Raw genomic sequence first — 18,672 nt, 5'->3', positions numbered from 1 at the left:
TATGGTGTCCTGGTGTCCCGCCACCAGTGACTTCAAATCATCCTGTAAAAGATGATTCCCTGCATTTGGAACAGAGCACTCTTCAGTGACACCTACTTGAAACCCTTGTGGTGAAGTTCAGGGGGAAGGGTGGTGGGCAGGAAGAGCTCGAAGTAGGTGATGGCCTTCTGCATGGTCACATCAAAGGGACACATCAAAGGCCTCCACTCATCCAGCATTTCTGCAGTGGCATCTTCTGGGAAATACCTGAAAACAAGGAAACCACTGAATATGCACAGACTTGGCTTTAAAGTTTGGCTCTTTTTAAGCATATTGAAAACCAGCTATTAATTTGTCATCAATGTTTGCTTTAGAGTAAAACCATGTGCCCAGGGGCCATAGGCAGGCAGCCCTCACCATCAAAAACCTTCACAAAATACAGGTAAATCAAGGACATTGTGGTGCATCATTTTAAGACCACCAATTAAAGATTCTTGTCTTGTTGAACGAGAGAAGAATCTGTACAATGCAAAACCATTTCACTGTGAAGGCTGGTCCAAATCAAACAACTATTACTCACTTTTGATGCAACATAAAAAAAAATCACTTCAGGCACAAGGATCATTTATAGAAACATTACAGGAACACTGGTGATTTAATTTATTTTAAAACATACTAAGTATGCATGCAATGCAGTATTTAAAATGCATATTAGATAGATTTTTCTTACGACAGAATTATTGCAACCAAGGCTGTTAAAAAGGAAAAATAAACCCCAGAGAAGTCTCTACCCTCCATCATATATTTTTAAACAGCAGCCAAGCAATGACAGGTAGAGTAGGGTCTTTTAAACACTTTTCCCCTCCTTCCTAAACTCATATTAAAGATACAAAAAAAAAAAAAAAAAAAAAAAAAAAACAAAAAAAAACAAGAAACAAACACTTACGGTCTGCAGCTCTTCACGAGTGTTTTCAGAACACTTTCTACAGAACTGAAATGAGAAGAGGAAATGTTAGGAATAATACATTACTAAATTTCAGAGACAGTATAAAATAAACAACCATTTGCTGACCTTTCCCTCCAGAGCTTAAGATAATGTTGATGCAATTAGATGTCTTTGAACATGCATTAGCTACCTGCCTTCTCCACAGACCTAACTATAACGATTATAACTGCTCTGCTCAACTCCTGGTCCTATTTTTTATATACTACTCTGGTATTTCCTGCATTTAAGTGAAGGATTACTATCACTTCATGGAAATGACATCCTGCATTTTATCCATAAACAACCAGCAAAGTGACTTCTGGGGGAGATGAAAACATAGAAAAATGGGTTTGTGGAATTAATGAATATTTGTAAGATAAATAAAAGGCAACTTGTTTTTAGGCTCCAAACACCATATTTGTCCTTCTCAATGTGGTTTTGGGCTTTGTCCAGCAGTTTTAAGAAGAAAGGAATTATCTGCAAATCAAGGGTTATTTCATTGGAGCCCCTCCCAAGTAACAGCTGATTTTAAAAGTGCTTTCATCTGCAGCAAGAATACTTATTTGAGAAATCATTTCAACTCTTATTGTCACCTATTGTCACAGGATGCCATCAAACCTTTAAAAAGACTAAATCTCAGAATTAGCTCAAAGAATAAAAGGGAGGGGGAGCAGAGAGTGATCAACCAATGCAAGCACAAAGGTAGTAAATTGTCACATTCTTCAAACCTTCCACTTATTACACAACCACCTCAAGACTAACATGCACTTTTACCCAAAAACGTTCTCTGAATGAAAAAAAAAAGTTCTGGCAGAATAAATTCTTTTTTAGATACGCCTTCTCTAGAAACACAAATATTGCGCTCTTTCATTCGTCATCCCAAAGGAACGTTGAAAAATGCTTTTCTGCTCAGAAAAAGATGATGCAAATATATAATCTTTAGAATTTCACCAAGATCAAATTACTTTGAGACACAAAAATATTCAGCCTGTACTATTGTCTCTCCAGTCCTACATGAAGTAAACTGATCCCATACAGCCAGGAGAACTGAAAAATGAATAAACCACCAATTTCCTTCAACACTCAATACAAGCCAGCAAAAGCCCATCCAGCCCTCCGAGCACTGCTTCAAACAGTGCCCTAGAAGATGCAAAATTATGTACATTTTATGCAACAGTGACAAAGGCAACTCAGGATCTCTCCCAGAAAGAAAATTTCAAGCTAACTGACTCTAAAATGTGGAGGAGAAAGGCCAACCAGTCATTAAACAAAAATAAAACCAAACTCTGCAGGAAGCTCAGGAAGATCCTGGATTCAAGTGAATATTGTCCTTGAAGGAGTTAGAAAAAAGATAACAGTTGTTCCAAGAGCAGATAAATAAAGCATGAACCAGCACATTCCTTAAAAACATTAAAAATTTACATGATAAATGTTTGGGTAACAAAAACAAACAAGCTCTCCCCAGACTATCATTCCAGTCAAGTCAGCTCTCACTAAGGAAAACCTGAAGGACGGGAATTTTAACAAACACTGAGGCCAGAGATCAACAAATTTTTAAAATTAACGAGTTTTAAGTCAGATCTCAGTGTTTGTCAGTGTGAGGGAGCAAAGGAGAAAGACTGGGATGTTCTTTTCTCTCTTTTGGTTACAAATTTAGGAAGCCAGAAAACAAAAAGCAACAGCAAGACAATTTTGTACCCAAGGGACTTCCATCAAGAGAGTGTTCAAGTACTGCCCAGCTACAAGAAACATCCCGGAACATTCCCATTAGGGGACTGTTAGGAAAGGACAGGACAATGCAGCTGGGAAGGTACATTAAAGAACACTCAACACCACTTTCAACACCTATCACTGTTATCCTTTTTGGCACTACAGGATTATTTTCTTCTTTTGGAAAGGGTATGATGATAGCGATTTGCAAATTGATTTTTTTTCCCCCTTGCATTTACACAGAGAAACATGTTTCAGTTAAAATGATTAACATGTAAACTAAGAGGAATGACAATTACATTATCAAAAAGCATTAAGACAAATTACAGTTTTTCAGAAGGTCTGATGGTGAAGTCCAGTCCTGAAGTGGACACTCCACCACAGAGCTTAAATTAACACAATGGAAAGAGCAACCAGCTACAGTTTCACAAATTATTTCAGTGATCTCTTAAAAAGAGTGAGCCATCTCTCACTGGATTAGTACAACTAAGCCCTTGTTTCTAAAAAAACCCAAACAAAGCAAACCCAATGCAATCCCGCTGCCACTTCCACCAGTTTTCTCCATTTATCATATACCAGAACTCCTGATATTGTTTCCCTACAAAAATTCCCAGTGAACTCTTGACACAGAACCTCTTCACAGCCCCACGGTTATTGCTGGGTGGACTTTCCAGAAGCCATTATCTCACTGCTAAAGCACTTTCCATGATTTCATTGGATTTAAGAGGAAGGTACCCTCACTCAGTCCTGCACCAATGGTGATTTTATCCATAATCACACACAACAATTGCTCCAATGGAAAACTTAGCTCTCATTTAAACTCCTGAAATATATTTCCTGGTTTAATTAGTTAGAACAGAGCCCTGGAGAGCCACTCCACACTCACTGCCTGGGTCCCCAATTAATAAGGTTTACATCCAGTGCGACATTCTCATAACCAGTGGTGTCAGGTTAACATTGGCCTTCCAAATACAATTATTTATGCAGAGACTTCCAACTGCGTGACAGTGTTACAGTCCAACAGAACATGCAGAAGGGACACTGGCCAGAGCTCAACAGAAAAAAAAGAGAATCATTCTTACCACCCATGTAATACATTAAGCACATATGTTTTAGGTGAAGCCCAGCCTGGTCGATATGAACTGAATGTAAACAAAAATAAAATTCAATTAAAACCGGAGATAAATTAAACAGCTATAAATTAGCTTTTAAAACCTTGACTTCCACCAAAAAGGTACCTCTTGAAAAAGGATAAGCACTGTATGAGATGGAATCGCACTGCATGGAGTGTCTGACATGGATTAAAGTTAATAAAATTGAATTGCTTCAGTCAGATCATCACAATAGAAATCTTCCTTCCCGCTTAAACTCCTTTATCCTCCTTGAAAAGTTCCCTCTCCCCTACACAGTGAGCAGTTACTCAACACCATCCCCCCAGAGCAAGGTGTGCAGGTACAAAAATTAAAAAGTAAACCAAGGAAGGCTCTCCTCTTTCACATTTTACCTACATTACCAAAATAATTCAATTTAGCAAACTGATTTTTTTCAGCTACACAGCCACAAGAGAAATTTATGCTCCACATATTTCCTCTTCATGTTCCTTATCAGCAATAGGATCTTACCCTCAAGAATCAGTGGCAGTGTTTCAGTTTCATTCAGAAAATTATTTTTTTAAAAGGAAATGAAGCACTTTCACCTGCACTTCTTGACATAACGTTTCAATTCAGCCAAAGATAATGCATAATCCATGTGCTATCTTTTATAATTTGTAATTTATAGAGCAGGACCTTCTCTGACTAGCATAACTATGAAAATTTTAAGTCTGAAAATCTGACAGATGGAGAGGGATTGACAGCGCAGAGAAAGCAAAGAAAACAAGTTTTCATTTTTAAAATCAGCAGAACATGTCTAAAATTCTTAACTGGAGAAAGGAAATTATTTCTCCCTATCATGGCATCACTTTGAGTAAATACCTGTATTTCCTATAGAAAATATTTCACTTTTCTTGGAGAGCAGACTCATTTATACCTGGATTCCAGATCCTGGGAATGATTACAGGACAAATACTGAAGGACAGTACTGTTTGTATCTTTTCCCCCACAACTTTACTGTGTTATAGCAGAGAACAGCATACATTTAACTTACTACCTGTGCTGGTTTTGGCTGGGCTAAGTTAACTTCCTTCACATTATTACCCATCTACAGCTCAACCCACAAGTTTTCTCACTTTTACCCTTCCAGTTCCCTCCCCAGTCCCACCAGGAAGGGCAGTATGCGAGGCTTAGTTGTTAGCTGGGGTTAAACCACAACAACACTGTTAAATATTTCATACTAAATTTATTAAACTGTGGGTTATCACCCTAAAATCAGTTGAGCGAGACCTCTGTTGCAGTGTATTTAAAAATTCATCACGTTCATAAAGAAAGAAACAGCATGACAAACACAAAGCAGGAGATATATGATTCAGTGCAGCCCTGCATGCAATTATTGAAAGGTGCCTTGTGAAAAAAAAACCCAGAATATTTCCCATGTATCAAATTCCCAATATTAAAAGCACATTACAAAGTACTGTAAAGCAGGTATTAATGGTCTATCAAATGTTTTCAAATGTGAACTTACTTGGGAAACCAATTTAATCCCAGATGTTCTGTTTTGGAGTATAATATCCTTTCCAACATTTCATAGAGTGGTCGCCATGGTAACTCTAAATCATCCCTGGAAAGCAGGTCCTTTTTCCTAATAGGAAACAAAACACCAGGCAGTTCAGGATTCAACACTGACATGGACATGTTGCACATGGGAATACCCCCATCCCTGCTCCCAGTTTGGCACAAACTGAAGGAAGGCCAGGCAGGACCAGGCTGGCCACTGGCAGCCTTCAGCACAAGTGACACTGTCAAAATTTTCCCTGACTAAGTGAAATAAACATTACTGAGTTGTGAGCCAGTTTTCATCTTCTCCCTAGCTGAGATTCAGCCTTAATTCTTGGCTCTCTGAGCTGTTTGGTTTTCCTGATACGGGGAAAACTGGCATTCTTCCACTTTCAGTCCCACTCCTAAGGCTTTGAAGGTGTTTGCACAAGAGAACCCTTTAACCACCAGCACTGCAGAGGGCAGATAAGTGAAGTAATCTGTAAGAACTCTGCTACATGAAAGGTACAACACTGAGCAAGAGATCAACTGTTCTGACACAGAAGTTTCCACAGTCAGCAGAAATCTCTACTCACTTTAACAAGTTGATCAGCAGTCGTGCAAATCCTTGCATCATGCTGATCTCCAGCTTTGGAATTGTCACCAACTCGTACAATAGTCTGATAAACAGCACATGATCCTCCTTGCTGAATTTTCTCCCATACAGTCGGATGTATCTGCAAACCAAACACAAGGGGAGTCAGCAATATTTTAAAACATTCCATTTATCCAAGACCTGAGCCAGAATCCCTCTGATTTGCTGTTTAGTGAAACAAAACTAAACCTGGTTCTCAAGCCCAACAAGTAAGAACCTGAAGACACACACCAAAGGAAGATTTACAACTGCAATTACAGGAAGAAAAAGAATGACCAAATAAAGTTTACAGCCCCCTAAGATTCTACAAATACTGTAACCTCATGGGCAGGACACAATCCAGAAGCTAAAAAAAACAACCCAAAAAGTACCAAGATAAGCCCAAATCCAATAGCTTCCAGCAAGGATGAACAATTGATTTAGACACTGAGCTTTGCCAGTGGTGTGTCCCACTGTCTTCAGCAAGGGTAGATCCATGAGACTCATTCCAGAAGAAGTGTTTGCTGGTTTTAAGTTGAGATTGAAAAAAAGAAACATATTTCAAGTCTTGGAAGGTATCCTGCACCAGAAAAACCTATATAAGGTGCTATCAGAGCATTTTAGGTGTGGCACAGCTGTAAATTACTGTTCACTGGGAGGCAACTTCCCTTTTTATTACTGCTCTGACTGTTCTTAAAGATGTATAAGAAAGCTGCTTTCCACTTCCCTTTTCCTGTCAGATTCAAGGGGGGTGGATGTTTACCTTTGATGGGCAGTATTTTCACTAATGTTCATTTCAACATCTCATCTTGTACTTACTTTTAACACAGAAGGAAACAAACAAAATACAGGATAACCCACTTTTCCACCACAGGAACCTAAATAATCTGGATTGGCCAGAGACACTACCTACCTACAGAATTACACCACCAAGAACTGAACACCTACACTTTTCACATGCCTAAAAAAGACACGAAAAAGAATCCTCAGGGAAAGAAAAATGGGTGAAACATGTATGATTCAAAAAATAAATAAATAAACTGCAGAAGCCTGTAAAATAAGTTTTAACTACAAAGAAACACAGAGATCCCATTTATCTGCCAGTATTGCTATATATAACTGAAAATAAAATGTTTGTCTGGTTCTCCTTCGTGACATTTGCTAACAACAGCTCTGCTACACAAAATGCTGTTTAATTAAGGAAGGAATAAAGTACACAGAAACATGCTGAACACAAAGATGTCACTATGCCCAAGCAGCAGGACTTGATGCCAAATTGCTCCCATATTTTACAGCTTCTTTATGCAGGAGGGAGGCAGACCTGAAAGGGGTCAATTATTTGTATTAATCCAGCTGAGCATTAAGGCAGTGTCAAAAAATAAATCCTTCTAGAAATGGGTGCTCAGCATTTTCCTCAAGATTAAACAGGAAAAATATTTCAGAGGGGAACTGCAAAATTTTCAGAATATCCCTTCAGAAGGGATGAAATATCACCATTACTAAATAAAGGAATATAGGCAGAACTTCATAAGCCCTGAAGGGTGTCCAGCAGCTAATCAGACAGATAATGTTCATCATAGAAATGGTGCCTCTTCAGGAGAATTGAGTTACTGGGGAAAAAAATAATTGTAGAACTAAATTATTGCAAAACAAAAGATAAGACTTCTGAAAGCAGATAATACTACATTGAGATGATATAAGTTCTTATCCTGCAAAAAGGATAAAATTATTGTCCTTCACTGTTCAGCTACATGAAAAAAAACTCCAAAATCCAACAAATAAAACACACCCACATAACATGAAAAATCTGATTAAGGCGTGAAAATTCTGTTTCCAACTCCAGCCTTTCTGTACAGAGTACAGGGTCTCTGGAGATTAAAAAAAGAAAAAAAACAAAAAAAAACAAAACAAAACAAAACAAAACAAAAACAAAAAAAAAAACACCCAAAACCCCCCCAAAAAACCCAAAACAAACAAAAACAAACAAACAAACAACCCAAAAACGTAAAGCCAAAGTCTAGGAGTGCTGGGTATCCAGTCTCTCCTTCCAAAAGTACAATAGGTCTATTTTTAGGAAGTGTACTATCATATCATGTGGCCACCCCAAACTGCCCGAGAAAGTTGGCTGCTCTGCTACAGTTAAAAATTAACTCTCCCCCAGAAGCTGAACAGCACACTCCCCGAAATTCCTGGCTCTCCATCTGCATTTCCCAACACTCAGAACACGATCATGACTGGTTTAAAGCTCAGTTTTTGACAAATGATGTGAAAAGCAATGAATCATGCTCAGCAGGACTGCTTAAATCACATGTACATGTACACAGCACACACATCCCTCACACAGCCAAAGAAAGCTTCTGTTTCCCTGATAAAGATGAGACAAAGATGTCAAACAAGACTTTTAGGCGATAGTGATTAAAATACTTGGCAAAGTCCCACGGAGACATTTCCATCCTCACTGTAACTTTGTGTCCTGTCATTCCCCTTCCAAACAGTTGAGCTGAGTTTTTTGCACACCTTACAGCAAGACAGTTGAATGTCATTTTATAAGTCTACACCTGACAAGCACATAAAATGACCTTGTCAGGGACAGCAATTGAGTCCTTCATCTTCCCACACCCCTGACTGCTGGAGCAGAAAGCATAGAAAAGCATTTGTCTGTTTGCCTGGCTGCAGAGTTAACTCCATGGACAGTAACCATGAAATGTCCATATTATATTAGTATGTTGATTTATTGACTATCTTTAGTGGTTTTTTTAATTTTTAGAACAATCTGTGAATCATGAAAGAGGGGGAAGTTGAGACAATGTATACTGCTGACATAAAGACCATAAAAAATTATGGAGCAAGACTAGTTAAGCAAATTATTTTGATGTAACCCGCTTTCCCCACACACACTGTGGCAAGCTGAGATTCACTCTTCTGTCTGGTATTTTACAAGCTTTTACCAGACAAAGCTGAAGGAATCTTGGAGCAATTATTACAGATTTAACTGCCAGTCTTTGGGGCAAGTTTTACTTGCTTCAGAAGCCTCATCAAATCATAAGTTACTCTCCTCAAAGGAAAGTTCTCTCATCACAGTCCACAGATACATCCCAAAAGAACCAGGTGTCACCACTGAAAATGACCCATAAAAGAATTATTCAAATCAGCTTACAGACTTTACGTCTGATGAACTCCTATATGCCTCTTTTCTGTTCTCCCTCCCTACTCAGTACATGACATCAGACAGCTGAAACAGCTGGTCTGAAGATAAATATGTGCAAGTCATGGTTCCAGCTGTGGGGGGTATAAATTCAGCTGTCACCATGTCAAATTTTTAATTCAAAAAAAGATCCGAGTTTCACTTTCATTCTCTCCTGTGGCACAGAGTTGTAAAAAGCTGAGGAGGTGTAACTATGCAGGTATATTATCTGCATGCCATGTCTGCTTTGCTCATTTGCATATACACGTATCTGTATTAACATTTGTATCTGTACAATAAATAAAGACGTAAATTGTTTCACAGAATACTGCAAGAATTCTGGCCTTTGCAATTCAGATATTGGCAACAAATCTAAGCAGCCATCATGAAGATTCTGAGCGTTTTCTTTTTATTAATTATAGCTTTTTTCAGGAGAGAAAAAAGAGAGCAAGTAAATTTGGAGATGAGTCCCTGACTATCGAGAGACAGTAGAAACTGGATTCTATTGCCATGAACACCAAAGGACTGGAAGTGTTTTATCTACTCCTGAACTTCTGCTACTGTATTTCACAGAATGATAGAATGGTTTACGTGGGAAGGGACCTTAAAGCCCATCCAGTGCCACACCTTGCAATGGGTAAGGGACAACTTCCACTATCCCAGGGTGCTCCAAGCCCCATACAGCCTGGCCTTGTACACTTCAAGGGATCCAGGGACAGCCACAGTTTCTCTGCACAGCTTGTGCCTCCTCACCCTCACAGGGAAGAATTTCTTGCCAATATCCCATCTAACCCTGCCCTCTGGCTGTTTGAAGTCATTCCCCCTTGCCCTGGAGCTCCAGGTCCTTACAAATAGTCCCTCTCCATCTTTTTGATTGCTCCCTTCAGGTACTGGAAGGCCACAATTAGATTGCCCCAGGCCTTCCCTTTTCCAGGCCGAACAACCTCGATTCTCTCAGCCTTTTATCCCTGTAAGTACTTTGTCAAGTCAAACAGAGCAGCAGCACATCTCTCACATTAATTACACCAGCTTATTTTTTTTACACCAAGCCCACTGTTTCCTCCCCTGCCCACACCAAACACACTCACAGTCTCCCTTTATCTAAAATGCCACAAAGAAAATCTTGGTACTAACAGGCATCAGACAAGCTGCAAACACTCACAATGAATTCAAACTTCAAAGTGTAGGTGGAAAACCACAAATTGGAGCCTGCTGACCTTTCTGTGATTCATAAAGCAGCACAGCAGTGGTTCCCAACAGGCCAAATTCACTGCCCTGGAGCCTGAAGTGGTAACAGCAATTGCCATTTACAGAGTGAGTAACAGGGTGATTCTAAGGCACATTTAGAATGAATTTCTGCGCCTATTCAGCCCGTTTGGCTAAAGCTCATTTTTCTCACAGTAGGGATGCCTAAGTTTATTTCAACTCGATGGAAAAAGGAAGTTCCACCACAGGTGTAGGCAACAGGTACCACCGAAACCAGTATGAGTTGGCAGATGGCTGGGGGGTGGGAAGGGAAGCAGTGTTGAACTGGCTCTAAGAAGGTTCAAACTGTCATATAACAGAAACATGTGAGTCATTTTGCAACCACCACCGTAATGCTATCTAAGACTGCCTCTTGGGAAACAGAAAGACGCTTACATTCCAATACAGTCGAATCTAACAGGCTTTGACTGACAAATGTATATTAAATTCTCAATTGATATTATAAAAAAGGACTTATGTAAGGAAAGAAGTTGTAAGTAAATGTTTCAAAACGGTTCAAACACACGTACTTTTGTTGTTTCTGGCACACAGGAAACGCTGTTTGTGAAAGCGCACACAGCCTTCAGCAACAAACATGATAAACATCCACAGAATTTACTGATTGCAGCTACAGGACTCACTGTCATATGATGCCATACACAGTGCCAGAGTGTCCCGAATAAAATAGGGTCAAGTGTACTTTGTAAAATTCACGAGAAGAAACCTATGTCGTACTCAGTGCTATGAAACCACCACGGGTTCATCTGTATAAAAATAACATTGCCAGCACACACTGCACGGCCAACATCAGCACAAACTACCCCATGCCAGAGTTCAGGCAAGATATCAAGGGCACCAGCGGAGTTTACACAGCATTAAGCCAGAGTTTAATCCCGCCAGCACTGACCCAACAAATGGGCTGTCCTGAGAAAGACTTCGTGTCCCTATATCAGTAGTTACACGGAGATTGTATCAACCACAACTTGCTTAAGAAGGGGAGAGGTGAAACAGGTGGCCAGACAGGCATTAAAAAATATACATGTATTAAAAACAAAAGCACGAGCTAAACGCACAAGCGCTTAAGTCGTAGAATTCGGAAGTTTCAGAGGCGGCAGGCGAGCTCTTGCGGCCGGAGCCACCTTTGTCCCCGTTTCCGACGTGGAAGTGCTGGCCTTGTGTAGGGCAGGGACGGGACAGCGGCCGGGAGCGGGGCCCGGCCGGGCGCCAGCGGTTCCGTTATGCGGGAGGCGCTCCTGGCGGGCAGGGCACAGCTTGGCTGGGCTCGGCTCGGCAAGGCAAGGCAAGGGACTGACGCGCCGCTCGCAGCCCGAGGCCCCGCTCCCCGTCCCGTCCCGCCCCAGCACTCACGTCGAGAGCTTCCTGGTCCAGAAGAGCCCGCCGGGCCAGAGCTCCTGCAGCTGCACGGCGCGGGCCAGGTTGCCCTTGATGTGCTCCAGGAAGCGGGCAGCCTCAGCCTCCAGGCGCTCGCCATAGGGCAGCAGCTTGTTGTAGACGATCTCCTTCTGCGGCGGCCGGGCCATGTCGGCGCTGCCCGGGGAGGGCCGGTGACCGCGGCCGCCGCGCCCCTCCCGCCCCGCTCGGCTCTGCGCCGCTCACTTCCGGCGGAAGGCGGGCCCGGGGCGGCTCCGGGCACTCCACGGGGTCGCCTCCGGGCGCGGGGCTGGGGCTGGGCTGGGGCGGTACTTTGGGCACCGCCGCGGGGAGGGGCGGAAAGGCCACGGCGCCCGCCCGAGATCAGGGGTCGCGCTCTGCGGCTTTGCGGTTTGTTGAAAAGCCCTTCTCCTAAAGCTGCCGCCACCTGGACGCGTAATTCGGAGTGAAAACATTCACCCGCCGGCTGCTCTCATCGGGAGGGAGTCAAGCATTGGTTCTCGCTCAAAAACACTCGGGGTGAGGTGGGGATGGGGTGGGTGCTGGAGATAACGGGGCAGTACCCATCCCTGGAGAGGTGCAGGGACAGACCGGACACTCAGTGCCGCTGTCTGTCGGGCCATAGGCTGGACTCGACGATCATCTCCGAGGTCTTTGCCAACCTAATTGATTCGGTAGTGCTGTAATTAGCCCCGGAGTTTGATAGCAGATTGCGCGGCTGCCTAAGAGGCTTATTTGAAATAATAATGCTAGTCAGGAGCGCAGAGCTCGCCCGCGGGCCGTGGGTGTGGGATAAACTGCTGAGGGATATGTGATAACAGCACTGATAGCTGTTATCTCCAGCTGTCCTAATATAATTGAATTTCCCCTCAAGAGTTATATCGTGGCCATACGACAGCTGCAAACTGATTAGATTAAGAGCTACTGACAAGGGCAAATCCTGTTTTCTATCTTTATGCTCAAACTAGCTCTGCTTAAAATTAAAAAAAAAAAAAAAAAAGACAGCTAACTAAATTCTGGAACACGATAGGGAGAGGAAAACCACCACAGAAAACCTAAGTATCTCAGGCAAAGGCATCATGGCATCTTCCTGGCGAATGCACTTACATCATCTACTTTCCTCACCCTCCTAGACCTGTGTTTTTAATAAAGGGAGCACCAGGATTTTTGAAATACCCTTCCATTCCTAGAAGATTTTGTATCACATGATCTCGTGGATCACATCCACAACTTTTACATTATTACAAAATAGCTGGACTTCTCTAAATTTGTTGCCATCTTTCACAGGGACTTTATGCTTGTGTTGCGTCATAACTGCATGAGGCAAAACAATTAATAGATAAATCTCTGCCCTTTCTGGCTTGAATTAAAAATGAAAACTTGATCATGGTCAGCTTTCTGTGGGGATAAAGTGTATCTTGGTTTAGCATTTTTCTAGTGAAAACTGAAATAAACAATATGAAATGAATAGTTTCATCAGCAATTCAGTCAAGGATAAATTGGCCCAAAAGCTGTAATTAAAACCCTATATCTATAGTTAGTGAAAAGGGTAAGTGAAAATGCGTGTGCATTGAAATTGAAAAGTCTAAAATTACTTACTTTCTGTCACTTAGAGGCAATTCTTGATAATCACAATGGTGATTTGTTCAGACATTTCCAGTGTGGAAAAGTGTTTGTCAAATTTGAAGCATGCAGTTTATTTGGACTTGGAGGGAGAAAAAAATCAAAATTCTAGCCCAGTTTTCTAAAATTGAAGTTGGCAGATACATCAGGAGCTTCCCAGCTGCATTCTGTTGCTTTGTAGCCATGTTGTAAAAAATTACTCCTGCCCTTTCTAATCCAAGTTAAAGCTAAGCCTTGATTTTTTCAGGCATTTTGGAAAATTTGGCATGTGAATGAACACCTCTGACCTCAGGAAGCCTGTTCTGTCTGAGCCAACAAGCTGTCTTCTCAGCTGTGGCTTCAGACACATGAACGCCTTCCACCAGGATTAAACACTCCTCTTTTGGGGAAAAATATGCCATCAGCACCTCTGACAGCCATCCTACTAACTAATCTGATCTCTTCATTCCTGGTTTCAGAGTCTGAAACAAGGGGAAAGGAGATTCCTCTTCATTAGTAATTACAGTTGTAAGCATACCTGTAGTATTTGCTTTTTGAATGTATTTTCTGCATGTTGATTCATTTACTAATTACATTTAGTAATTATTAAAAAACCGTAATCCTTTCCCCTCCCTCCTATGCTGCCATTCTGCTCTTTAAAAAGAGAAAAAAAAAGAGATACCTTTTGCCAAGTGAGTAAAAAATAAATGTGTTGTTCAAGTTTGGAATATGTTTTGGCTGCAGCAGTGTGTGAGAGCACATTTGGTTCCCGAGTCAGATGATGAAGGATGGGGCTTTCATAACACAGGACCTGTCTGTGCCACTTCACATCAACAGCTTCTTCCTCTCTTATTAAGTAGGAGGAATATGAATTGCCAGCAACCCAAACATGGCAGCCACCTGTTGGTTTTGGCATTGCCTCCTGAGAGCTGATGAATCTGAGTGGAGTAGTTGTGAGAAAAACACAATCTTCCCATTCATGAGAAACTTTCAGTGCTGACAGTGGCGTGGGTCATGCTGGGGGTTGTCCACATATTCCCTCGTTGGGCAATGCCCGAGGGCAGCCAGCACCAGCACTGGCACAGGGATTTGGGAATCTTGTCACTCAGCCTTGCTTCCTGCTGTCTCAGCTCTCCAGGGATGACTTAGCACAGATGTTTTCCTTGGTGACCCATCTGTCCTTTTCCACCCAAGCTGGATAATTTTTAAGTGACAGATTTCTACCCATTTTTCAGCACCTCCAGCTCTTCTAGTACCTGAAAGGAACCTACAAGAAAAATGGAGAGGGACATTTCACAAGGACCTGGAGTGACAGGACAAGGGGGGATGATTTCAAACTGAAAGAGAATAGGTTTAGATGAGATATACACAAGAAATTCTTCTCTGTGAGGATGGGGAGGCCCTGGCATAGGGAAGCTGTGAAATATCCAAGGCCAGGCTGGACAGGGCTTGGAGCAACCTGGGATGGTGGAAGGTGTCTCTACCCATGGCAGGGGGTGGAACTGATGGGGCTTTAAGCTCCTTTCCAACCTAAACCACTCTATGATTTTACAGTTTGGAAAAGAATAGCCAATCCAACAGGAGCTTCATATTACCTCTATCATACCTGTCCTAGTCTGTGACCCTCCATACCTCACAAAGTGCCACAAGAGGAATAGCTGCTTTTTGATGAGGATACTCAGACTTTCCCTCAACCCCGCATTTCTAAACTGGTCAGTCATCCAAAGCTGGTGCTGAAAGGTGCCAAAGAGGCAACTCAGAAACATCTCTGTCACATAAACTTCTATTTTACAGAGAGTTTGTCTATTTGGGGGATGTGGGCAAGAGTAATTGCAGCATATGAATGAGGAACTTAAAGTTTCCTGTGTAGTATGGGACAAAAAATAGGTTCTTCTAAAGTGTGATTCAGAGGAACTAATTTTAGGTCCCTAAAATAAGGCTGTCTAAATACTCCATGACATGTTTCAAGTTGGATGGGGAGGCGGGTTCAGTGTCACCTACAGCACATACGCTGAATATTGTTCTTTTTCTGCAATGCCTATTTAGATCTGTGTGTTCTAATGTAAGTGGAACAGTTCTGTTGAGCAGAAATTAGAGGCCCTTGTGAAAAGGTTAAAGTGTTATTATGGGTACCTGTATAATTTTTAAAACTCTATTACGTAGACAAGCTTGACCAAATAGGTGCAGCACTGTTATCCTTCACTTTACATTCGCAGTGGTTCTGTTTATGAGAGTTAAATCCATCCTCAATTATATCCATTCACAAGATATTGTTTGGCCTCTGCTCTTCTCCAGCTGAACTTCTTGGGTTACTGTGCTTACAATGGACAATCTTTGTACAAGAACAGGACCTCAATTCTCCTTGGTGAAATAAATTAATTTACAAGAAAAGTGTGTTTTCCTCTCCACTCCCTGGATTTGTTCTTGTTTGGTGCCTTATTGCCTAAGATTTGGAAAGCATAAATGTCCCAAATCCACAGCAGAGGTTCTGCCTGTGACAGGCTGTTTCCTCTACATGTCTGAAACTCCCAAAGATATCCCTGGAAACTATTGTGCCTGCAGGGAGAAAAAGCAATAGACTTGAGCCTCTTTGTAAGAGGTTCTTTCCAAATTACTCACAGCTATTTGAAATAAATAATAATTCCTTGGACATGACAGAAATGCAGCCAACTTCGGGGAAAGAGACATTAGGGTTACTTTTCTGTTCCTCTTGAGCCTTTGAAATGGATTTTTCTGTCTCCCTCTCTTGCCAAACAGAAATCAGCCTCAGAGGAGCATGTGATGACAGTGAACTCGCAAAGGTCATTCCTAGGGATTCTGCTGTTCTAGGAAATCACAGAAACACAGTCCCTTGGCAGCCTTCAGTCACTCACATAGAAACTGCTCATTATGGACTTAGGCATCTCATGCAGCTGCCCTGTGTTTGCCAGAGAGGATTGTGACACACCTTACCCCAAGTGCCTGGGTGGATGATCATATTTATTGTTTTTAAGTGGCAAATGCATCTGTTGCAGCTTCATCTGCAGTTCTCTGGTTTGTCTATTCCTTGTCAAGATGAAAAATTGGCAATGTCTATTTAAAAATCAAAAGAAAAAAAAATAAGGTCTGATTTCCCAACGTGGGATAAATCAAATAACAACCAAAAATCTTTGCTCAGGTTTTCAGTCTTGTTTCAAGCAGCACTCAGCACAAATAATTGTGTTTATCATGGCCATAGCTCAAGTAGTTGTTCAGGCTTTAGTTCTGTGGGTGGATTGTGTGTTCACTGTTTGGACATGTGGATCAGAAGTATTTAAATATTTATAAATTCTGGAGGAGAAGCAATCTCACTTAAATATTCTCTTAAGCAACCAATCCTTTCTCTCCTGCTAAAGAATTATCTAGCCTTTGCTTCTGGTTGAGTGGTTTTGTGCATGGAATTTGCATGGGAGACTTTTTGGCACGTTTCTAAAGCAGCAGCTTCTCTCATGGGGTGTGTTAGGGAGATACCCAGCAGATTGACAAACCTTTGGGAGGATCACACGGCACAAACTCAGAGCTCTCTGGTGTTCATTTGGTCTAACCTGGCATGTTGTTCATGTCTATGCCTTGGTAATGTGGGGATAATGAGTGTAATTATGTCAGGGGCATAATTATGGTAGTGCTGGGCCTGCTGACTAACACCAGGATTCAAGGAATTGTAAATTGGTTTATTATGGTCCCAGGTATCCCGTTAAGAAGGGTTCAAAGTGAAACAATGACTGTAAATTAACACTTCCTTATAACCTTGGAAATATAACTGTCAGAAAGGCCGTTTAGGATAGAAGGAATGCTCAATTAAAGAGCACATGAGGCCTGTAAATTCAGAGATCCCAGGGAGAGGAAATGTTGCTTTTGCCACATTTGTGTGTTGTTACTTTGAGACCAAGCTCAGTGGAAAACTGAGCCTTGCTTAGTACAAAGGCAGCAGCTGCCCTTCTGTTGGGCAAAGCACTGAGAACTGGGTAAAAGAACTCAGGGGGTTTAGAAAATTCAAGTGAGAAACAGAATCTGCCTTGAACAAAAAAAACAGGAAAAAGAAAGGTTGTAATCTCCAGAGAGGGCTCTGCAGGACAATTCGGTGGGCGTTCACTGTGGCTGTGATACCACTATCTACAACCCCCATGTGTTTTCTTTTTCAGTAGCATTGCAATGGATGGATACAGAACCTGATTCATGCTTTCTTGGCTTTGCCAAATGCCTGCTCAAATCCTGTAGCCATGCTCTGAATTAATCTGTTTACCCAAAGGCATTGCTGGAAAAATGGTTGTCCTTGGAGATTCCAGCCCCCTTCGCCTGGGAATGATAAAGCCATCAGCATCTGCAGTGGTATTGAAGCGATACGTGGAATAAATAGATAGACTCCATAACCTGGGGTAGTTATGAAGTGGGTATGTATGTCAGCGCCCGGCACAAGTGAGATAGCTCTCCAAAACTTGTGCCTCAAGCCTCAGTCTGACCCACACCTTTATTCTCAAAGATATTCCATATGCAATACATTGCACAACTTTTTCATGCATATTCAACCCTTGGCCCTGCCTGTCCTCGCCTCTCATGCTAAATAAGTCCACGCCCTTCTGGGCACACGTGGTTTGCTGTGGTGGTTGTACGGGGGTCTCTCGGTGGTCTTGAGGCTGAAGATTGTGGTCTTCCTCATGGCTGAACTTTTGAACTTTTCCTCTTTGCGTGTGCGCTTTTGGTCCTTTGGTGCTTATCTGAGTAGGTCTGTCAGTCTTGATAGGCTTGGAGACAGAGGAGCTTCTTTATCTGGGTTCTTTGCCTCTTCTGGTATTGTTCTTTATGCAAGAAGCTTCAGAAATTTGCATTTTCTTATGCCCTTTGTACCAGGCAGAGGTTTCTTAAGTAAAAGGTTAAAATTCAATACATAACTCTATAAGCTAAATTATAAATGCTTAATTCATTTTGTTAACTTAACTCCAAAAATCTCTGTTTCAGTATTAGCAGGAGGCTTGACAGGCTCTGAAATTAGAAGAAACTGGGCCAGAATCATTCTGCTTACACCTCAATATCCCCAGCAAATTAGCACCTCTGAAAAGCAGGGAGTTTTGAGATGGGAAGTTAGGAGCAAAGTGAATTTGGGGTGGTGTCCAGGATGCCAGAGGTGTTACCAAGTTCAGAACACCAAGAGCTGGATGTGCACAGCACCTCAGCAGCAGTCACAGCAGCTGCAGCAGTCTGAGTGCAGCCATAGCCAGCCCTGCCAGCCAGGGCCAGCAGTCCAGGGCACCTGACCTGATCTTGCACTGCACAGAGCAAGGGATGGCATCCACCA

At 41.9% G+C, this 18,672-nt stretch overlaps 1 protein-coding gene across 1 annotated transcript in view; it reads right to left on the bottom strand.

The window, feature by feature from the left end:
• Window positions 1–12,053, bottom strand: part of PSME4 (proteasome activator subunit 4) — a 44,497-nt gene extending 32,444 nt beyond the window's left edge. Inside the window, exons 1-5 of the mRNA XM_053972726.1 lie at window positions 11,736–12,053; window positions 5,901–6,041; window positions 5,294–5,410; window positions 926–970; window positions 97–246 (exon numbers count right to left, since the gene is read on the bottom strand). Coding sequence (XP_053828701.1) covers window positions 97–246; window positions 926–970; window positions 5,294–5,410; window positions 5,901–6,041; window positions 11,736–11,908 — 626 coding nt within the window. The 5' untranslated portion in view covers window positions 11,909–12,053. The remainder of the gene's footprint in view (window positions 1–96; window positions 247–925; window positions 971–5,293; window positions 5,411–5,900; window positions 6,042–11,735) is intronic.
• Between the last annotated feature and the right edge of the window lie 6,619 nt (window positions 12,054–18,672).

The sequence above is a fragment of the Vidua macroura genome, chromosome 3, assembly GCF_024509145.1.
Source record: "Vidua macroura isolate BioBank_ID:100142 chromosome 3, ASM2450914v1, whole genome shotgun sequence".
Lineage (NCBI taxonomy): Eukaryota > Metazoa > Chordata > Aves > Passeriformes > Viduidae > Vidua > Vidua macroura.
This window is presented reverse-complemented; position numbering and strand designations above follow the sequence as displayed.